The 8,672-nt window shown below is 44.4% G+C and overlaps 1 protein-coding gene across 1 annotated transcript; it reads right to left on the bottom strand.

Annotated features, from left to right (window-relative positions):
* Positions 1-5,687: 5,687 nt before the first annotated feature.
* On the bottom strand, positions 5,688-7,877 carry LOC134201032 (mucin-5AC-like). Its single transcript, XM_062675093.1, has 4 exons — positions 7,125-7,877; positions 6,709-6,893; positions 5,921-6,471; positions 5,688-5,791 (listed from the first exon to the last, which is right to left on the bottom strand). The coding sequence occupies exons 1-4, from the start codon at positions 7,875-7,877 to the stop codon at positions 5,688-5,690; spliced, it is 1,593 nt and encodes a 530-aa protein (XP_062531077.1).
* Positions 7,878-8,672: the final 795 nt, after the last annotated feature.

The raw sequence follows: 8,672 nt of genomic DNA, 5'->3' as shown, positions 1-8,672 counted from the left end.
AGAGTGGAAGAGGTGCGCTCGCTTTTATACTACACCCCTGCCACACACCCGCTCTGCTCTGAGCCATCAGACTTTCATCCGGCTTGACGCTGCAATACGCTGAAGTATGTCCCGATGTTTTTATTTCAATTTCGATGTTCGAAATTAAAACGTTAATTAAATCAATTATAAACTATGTTAAATGAAGCGACATTTTAATCGATTAAACTAATTCAAGCGAAAATTTTAAACAACTTTTACGCATTTTGAAATGTTGACATTGGTCATTTGATTTCTAAATATAAAGTCTATTCGATTTGCAATTATTAACCATTGTAATATTAATTGGAAAAACATTTCGTATACTTTATTTATCTATTTAGTACTATTAAAGTACTACAATGATACAAAAAAGACGCAATTCATTTTTATAATGATGAACCTGGAAGCACCTACAGCAGAGCGTTGTTTATTTATCATTAATCCATAGAGCTACGTCTAATTCTCGTGTGACATTATGCTAATAACAATGAACAAACTTTGAGTTTGCCAAATAATATTAAAATAAGTCAACGTTACGCAAAGACTGATTTAAACATAATAAATTTTTAAAAATTGTTATGATGTCCCCCGTCTTCAATCAAAATTTTAATTAGATAATTAGCTTATTAAATTGTTTTATCTACTTCTTCTTGCCCTTATCCCACATTATGTGAGATCGGTGCAACATGTCCTCTTATCATGGTGCATAGGCATTTGGCGTGACTTTTACGACTGGCCGTTTGCCTGAGTTCAAACCTCGTTGGGTTTTATCTCCAGTAGCATATCTATTGCAACGCGCCTTAGGCAGGACTTTTGTGTTTCTTCTTTTGATGTTCCTTTTACTTCATTCCTATTTGTATCTATGATTTCATTTACTGTTTTCTAAACAATATATTAAGATTTAGTTTTTTTTTTTTTTTTTTCCCTACCTAAACTGATAGCCTTGAGAGGCTATGTCAGCGTAACCTTAACTTTAGTAGGTGAGCTCACGGGGCTCAAACCTGACGATGTTGCTAACACGAACCCTAGCAAGAGCCGTGCTTCGCAGAATCTACCACCGGATCGGAAACGCGACCCACTGAGAAGATCCGGCGAGAAACTCAGTGGGCTGTGTCTGAGAGTAAATTTACTCGTCGAGCCCTTCGACGCAAGCGTCGGGTTCGACGAGAACGGTGACCGGTGCTTGAAGTACCTAAAAGCACCGTTAGTGGATCGGGAGGATCCGAGATGACGTGTTTTGGGCGACGTCGACTGCTTTCCATTCTGTCCGCAGGATCGGGAATGTAGTTACCGGCGGCCACGATGAGAGGGTTCTCGTGTCGTGCCGCTTTATCGAAGTGGCGCATGGACGCCGACTGCAGATACTTACTGATGGACTCTAAGTCCAGGTCGTCATGGAGGTCGACGTTCCTGACGAACCACGGGGCTCCGACGGCTATCCTGCAAAAACGGGATTGAATGATTTGGAAGGATTTTAAGTGTATGCGGGCCGCGCGAGCGAACACTACACTTGCATAGGTCATGACGGGGCGTATGCAAGTTTTGTAGAGTGTCACCTTATTTCTAAGGGACATTTTACTTCGCCTACATATCATCGGGTAGAGACGTCCTAGAATGAAGGCGGCACGGTCGCGTACCGTCTTAATGTGGGGGCGGAATGTCATCCTACTGTCGAGGGTGACGCCTAAGTATTTGACCTTCGGGGCCCACGGTATGGGCTGGTCGAACATCGTGATTGGAGATTTAGTACATAAATTAACAACAACTTATTTGAAGTCAACCTGCTGACTAATTTACATTCAACTATCGACGTTAACATTTGTTTTATATTTTCACTACACCTTTACAGATGAACGACACGCTGTACTAGTATGTGAAGCTCTTGCTGATCCCACACAACTGATTAACCTCGTCATTATCTAAGAATTACTCAGACATGTAACCTTCAATTGTGTTACAAGAACCTACGATTTACGAAGTAGCATCTAAAAGTGGAAGTAGGAGATCTTAAAGCAAATTTAAAATGAGAGAATGAAATAAAAAGGGTAATTTCAAAATTTGCCGGAAACACAAAAACAGTTGAATTTTTCATGCGTTGCGTTTTTCATATGCTCTTTACTTGCAAATAATGATTGGACAATTACGCAAACTATAAAAGTTGTAAATGTCACAGTTTTATTGCAAAAGTAGTCAGACGTTTAGAACAGTGAAATTCGTCAAACAACTTATGGCTAAATAAATTTATTGTATTCAAATTACCAAATGATATCACGATGATACTTTTGTTTTATTGATTTTATTATAAATTGGAAGTAAAAGGCCTATGAAATAATAAAGTAGTTCAAATTGATAACTTTAGTTGTTAGAACGGAACATAGTTTTTCTCTGTTGCACTAGTTGAATTATCCAAAGGCATTGTGTATAGTTCAATAATGAAAGTATAAAAATAGATACGCTGCCTTGTAGCCTTGGCAAAGAATATCGAATTAATTTTCTGATTTAAGCTTCTAAATTTGTAAAATTATTCGAAACTTGCATCTATATCTTTGGATGGAAATTCGTATGGTATTAATATTTATTTCAATGATTAATATAAATTCCGTTTTTCTGTATATTTAGTTGTATCCTGTTGCTTCACCGGTTTCATCTTGATAAAGCTTTCTGTGGTTACGTCTCTAGTCTTATCCTAGATTTTCGCGAGTTTTCTACATATCATATACATATATCATCCTCAGCCCGTTGATATCCACCGCTGGGCATAAGCCTCCCCGTCTTTTGCCTCCATGTTCGATCACCCATCGTTGTCATCTAAGTCTTGACTATCACATCGGTCACAGTGTCATCGGTCTTCCGGCACCTCTACGACCTCTCATTCACTGTCCTACTCCATCTGTTAACATTTCTTCTTGTTATTTATCCAGTCCAACACATAATTGGGGATTAAGGAATTACACCTATCACATTAATGACAACACATAAAAGGAATTAATTACACCTGTGACTTTCGTCACCACGAAAACTGAAAAGTAATCCAAACGTGATATTCTGAATACAAAATCATGCAGTAAAAGGAGATTAGTTTATGTTTACGTATCAAGTATAGTAAAAATCAATCGAACTTTAGTTTTAAGGTCCAGCTAAAGTTTTGTGGTAACCGTACGATTTAAGATTCAATTCACGACCGTAGCACTTAAGATTCAATACATTTGCATCACTACAACAATTGGCAAGAATTTCAAATCTTACTGGAAATATTCCTATAATTTTTTACTCCAAAATAAAAACGAAGTAACAGAAGAAACTCAGAAAGTTGAGATTAGATACCTAGTATGTACAGTTTTTATTTCTCAAGGTTAAAAAAATAAGTTACTTAAATTACATAATAATATACAAATTGTCTAATTTTGCAAGAGTACGTATCCATAAATGCTCACTATCGATATTAATATTATAAATGTGAAAGGTTACAAGTTTGAATGTTTGTTACTCAATTACGTAAAATGGCGGAACGGATTTGGATGAAATTTCTCATAAAAACAGATCACAGTCTGCGTTAACACTTAGGATACTTTTTACCGTAGTAAATGATATGACCAGGTAAAGGTCAGGCCTGCTATAACAAATATGATAACGGGTTCGCTGGTTTGATAATTTACGTACCAAAGGATCTACAAATCGCTTAGCACCTTACAGATCAGAGTAACGGAATTAAGTTTATATCCTGTGAATATGGAACGAACAAAATACGGAATAATGTAAGTGAAACCACAAGGAACGTCTAGTATCCTAATGTTTATAATATAAATTAGATTTTATTCTTCACAGAAAAGTTTAATCAAAAGCAATCCAACCTTTTAGGAGGAACTCAGTGACAAATACAGGAAAACAAATTGACGCAGAAGAATTATAAAAAATTAGTACAATGAGTGACCTTTCAGTGTAGATACAACACTAATATGTAAACTGGAAATGAAAAAGGCGTGAAATCAATAATGGAGTAAAATAATTAATGAACACTGGTTATCTTCACCTTAATATTCACATAATAATACCAAAATGTTAATATGAACATATTCACGAACATGTTATCCATCTACATAAGATATGTACATACTTATTAATGCTAATACTTTGTCTTAAGTTAAGCAACGGTATTTGTACGTAATGGAATCTGGTAACCGCCTAAAATTAAATGAATTTTAATTATGAGCCCATCTGCCATCTATAAAAGCCTAGTCATTCCACATTTCGTTAATATTGTTTCTGATTTTTTATTTATAAGACGTGACATAACTTCTAGCGCAGGCTGTGCCCTTTGCAGGCGGTCAACTTTTGTACCACTCGAAATCATTACGTTAACTTAACACCAATAATATTTTCTATTCTATTTATTATCGGTTCATTGTCTATTGTGTAAATAGCACTTCGAAATTACGCCATGGAAGCTGCCTTTGATCTATGTTGAAAAAATCTAAATGACACTTCAGGACAAAGCTGATCACACCAAGTTTTATAATATTTCTTAGTCCTAGAGCATTATGTTCAACGAGACTGATATGAAATTATAAAAAAATAGGTTTTTTTTTTCTGTATTAATCGGAAAACATTACGAAATCAATAAGAAAATCAATATGCTTTTTTAAACCCATAAACTGGATCGCCCTACCGAGTTATTATTATTATTACGGGGTCGTCGTACTCCCTTACGGGGGCACGGAGCGGGCCTCGGGGTAAACCCCACTACCCGGGCAGACGCTCCCTGCCACACAGGGCAGGGGTGAAATGGATGCAAGACTGGATTGGGGGGGGGGCTGTTCGCAGCGTGCTTCGGCACACTACATTGACAAAAATACATACATATATATAATACGACGGGCTTGATGATGCAGGGGTGCTCAGGGGTGTTGGGGTCCTGAATTACGGGAAGGTCGACTAGTCGTCTCTTAAAGAGCTCCCAGTCGACCTTCGGTCGTAGGGGCGAGGTCGCAACCCGGGTGAGCCCCATTCCCAGTGTCACCAGGACAGGGCGATGTGGGGTACCCAGGTCGTACAGTGCCTCGATCGTTACGGGGCACCGTAGCCCCTTATGAACACACACGTCCAGCACATCGGGCTGGTATCGCGCGGCGGTCGGGACGTGCGTGGGTTCATCAGGGCCGACCACAGAGTAGTCGCCCCTATCGGCATCTTCTAACAGCCGCCTGCCCACTGCTGTGTTAAGTCGGGAACCCCACGCGACGTGCTTCGCGTTGAGGTCCCCAACCAGCAGAGCTGGGCGGCTGTCGTAATTCAGGGCCCGTCTTATATCCTCAGGATGGAATTCAGGCCCCGGGGGTCTATACGCGGCATAAATCCGCATATCTCCCCCCGCGGTGTGTACCCTCACACCGACTGACCTTGTCGATGTGAAGGACAGCAAATCCAACTGATCATGCACCACGTCCCGCCTGACAAGGGCCGCAGTGCCCCTGAACGGCCGCCCGGCAGGGGTAAGCTCGTCACGTCGGTACATGAAATAGTTGGGAATCCTAAACACATCCTGAGGTTTTAACAAGGTCTCCCCCAGCAGCAGAACCTCAGGGTTGTACTCCTGGGCGAGAACCAAGAGATCGTTTTTTCGGGATCTTATCCCATCGGGGTTCCAGTAGATGATGCGAAGCTCCTGGCTAGCCATTGAGCCTCGCTATCAACTGGTAGAACCCCGACAGGATAGCCCCGATAGGGCTAGCGCCAGAGGCGATCTCGCGGATGACTCCGGAGATCACCTCGGCTAAGTTCTCCCAGAGTGCCAACAGCCATGCAGCAAAGCCGGCAGGCTGAGAGGCCTGTCGACCGCTGCGGCGCTCGCGCTGAGGGCGGGGGGGAAGGGGGGGCTGACTATTTAAATTATCTATATTACCTTCGGCCGGATGGGCCGAAGGCAATTGCGGGCTTGTTGTCAATAATTGGGCTGGTGGGGAGGCCTCAGAGACCTCCATGGTTTCGACATGGGTTCTCGATGGGGGATCCGGCACTATAGGCTCTGGTATGCCCCTTCTTGCTTTTTCTTCCTTTTTCCTTGCCTTTTTTTTCAATTTTTTGCGTCTATTCTTTTCCCTGTTTTTTGTTGTCGTAAGACCGCTAGTCGGGCAAGGTGTTTGTTGTGGCAATGGAGCAGCAGTAGTTCGACCACGGGGAGCAGGAGTAGGCTTGGATTTGGTTGTCTGCCGTGGCGGGTTGGCCTGTGCCATCAGTGTAGACGCCGATGGCGACGCCTCCACCACCACAGCAGACGGAGCGGAGTGGGAAGGGGGAGGGGGCTGGGAAGATTTCCCTTTCCCCTTCCCCTTCCATATTGCTACTGGTTCAGATGCCGGAAGAGCTGCACCCCCGGCTCGAGGCGCCTGAGGCGCAGGAGGAGGGACGGTTACTCCCATCATCCTGGCCCGTTTGCGGTAGACCGCACACCGTCTGTCGACGGCGGAATGGTCCTTCCCGCAATTAGCACAGGAGAATGGGCCGTCTCTCGGCCTCGGGCAGTCCGCTACGATGTGCTCCCCGGCACACCTTACGCAACGGACCGCGCGATGACAGTTGTAGGAGGCGTGTCCGAAGGCCTGGCAGCGATGACACTGCGCAGGTCCTCGGGTTGGACGCCATCCTTCAACCGTCACCCCCGGCAGGTACAGCAGTTCGTTGACTGCGTACAAGCGGGCGAGGCCGTCCTTCGAGAGGTGATCCAGGGCTACGTGAAACACGCAGCCCGGACGCCCTCTCTGGGACCTAATGCACCTGGCATATCGAGCCGGGAATCCCAGCTCCTTCAGGGCATTGACGATTTCTGCCTCGTCGGTGTCGGCAGGGAGGCCCCGGACCGCCACCTTCGAAGGCATCTCCTCCGCCAGGGCGTAACAGTACCATTTAATGGCACCGTCCCTGGCAGAGGCCTCCGACAGGTAGGCCTGGACCGCCCTATACTCCTCCACCGACGTCGGCAGAAATCTAAAACCGGCGCCGAAGGGTCGCGCCGAGGGGGCGCGGCCTAGGCGCTCCCTAATGGCCGCCATGTGGCGGGACCAATTTGGAACGGCCTCCACCATAATTGGCGGTTGTCGGCGCAGTACCTCCTGGGCACGACCCTTCGGCCTCGGGGGAGGGACTTGTGAGGATTGGGAAGTCCTCTGGGTGGTGGGAGCACCTGGCCTAGCTGCCATGGCAGCGTAGGAGGTAGAAGGGGTGGGATTGGGCTTTGGGACGTGTGGTCTGGTAGACTCGAGGTCCATATACCTGGTCGAATCCAGGTTACCCGCCGTGCCGCTTAGGGCGGGGGCACCTCGGGTTGAGTCTACCGGGATAGGGGAAAGCGTTGGGGAGGGAGAACGAAGAGGGGATCGTTGTTGCCTTAGGGCTATCCCTGTCCTGGCGGGAGCCCTAGGTTTCGGAATGGGTTTAGCTGGGATTGGACTCCCAGAGGGGGACGAAGATCTGGACGAGGAGGGAGTGACTGATTCTGTCGAGGAATGAGCCGAGGACGTGGTCGAACTATCCTCCCCCTCCGATCTGGAGGAAGGGCCTAGTCTGGGACGCTTGTCCTTGTCGCCCGATGAGCCTCGGTCAGACTCGGACCTGGCCTTCTTCCGCGGCCGAGAGGGCCCAGAGGGATCGGTCAACGAAGGAAGGTTATCTTCCTCCGGTTCGATCCTCAGAGTCCTCTGGGCCGCGACCGAAGGCCCGGGCAGACTGTCCGTCCCGAGTCCCATCGAGCCTATGCGAGCTGCTGGCGTTGGTTGGTATCTGCTTGATTGAGGCATCACCTGTCGTCCCTTGTGAGACGGGCCGGGAGTGCTGATGAGCGGGGGTGAATTTCCCCCAGACATGATATTAAGGTCTAGCAGGCTTAATTGGTCATTGGATCCCCAGGGAAATCAATTCGGTCAAGCTGAATGTTTTTGCTAGTTACCGACCGACCATATAGTTGTCGGTATTCAAAATAAATTGGTAACAGTAAACAAAAATTGAATTAGAATAACTAAATTTAATATTAAATAATAAGATTAAAAGACTGTAATTTAAATGAACTAATAACTATTTATGGGTAATGATAATCAAATGTACATTAAAAGATATGGAACAATAGTGGGGTCAGTGAGTATCCACCGCTATAATAATATACAATAATAATAAATGAATTCAAAAACTAAATATAATACTACTGATAATACTAATAATACCAATTCTATAAAACAACATTTAATTAAGTTATTATAATTCAATAAATGAATAAGAAGTATAATGTGTGTAAATATATATGTAATTATATCTATTCCTCTTCCCGGCCAACACGGACTACCCCAGCGTATGTCGACAGACCGGAGGCCCCAGATTTGACGGTTCCGAAAAAATATTCAGGTACCGTGAAATCCTCACCTTTCCGGTCAGCCACCCCACACCCTGCAGCAGCCCAGTCAACCAAGTAATTAAGATAGAATAATAATTAAGATAAACTACAACCTAAACAAAATTTCATAAAATTTGAAGAACCTGTAAACAAAAGGATGGCGGGAACACCCAACCAGAACCCTACTAAAACTACAAAAATAACAAAAGGAAAACTTAATAATTAACTGTACCTGATAAGTGACCACTTAAGAAGGTCGGCCGGTATACCAGAA

Source organism: Bombyx mori, chromosome 22 (assembly GCF_030269925.1).
Source record: "Bombyx mori chromosome 22, ASM3026992v2".
Classification (NCBI taxonomy): Eukaryota; Metazoa; Arthropoda; class Insecta; order Lepidoptera; family Bombycidae; genus Bombyx; species Bombyx mori.
Note: the sequence above shows the minus strand (reverse complement) of the source record. Positions and strands in the feature narration are given on the sequence as shown.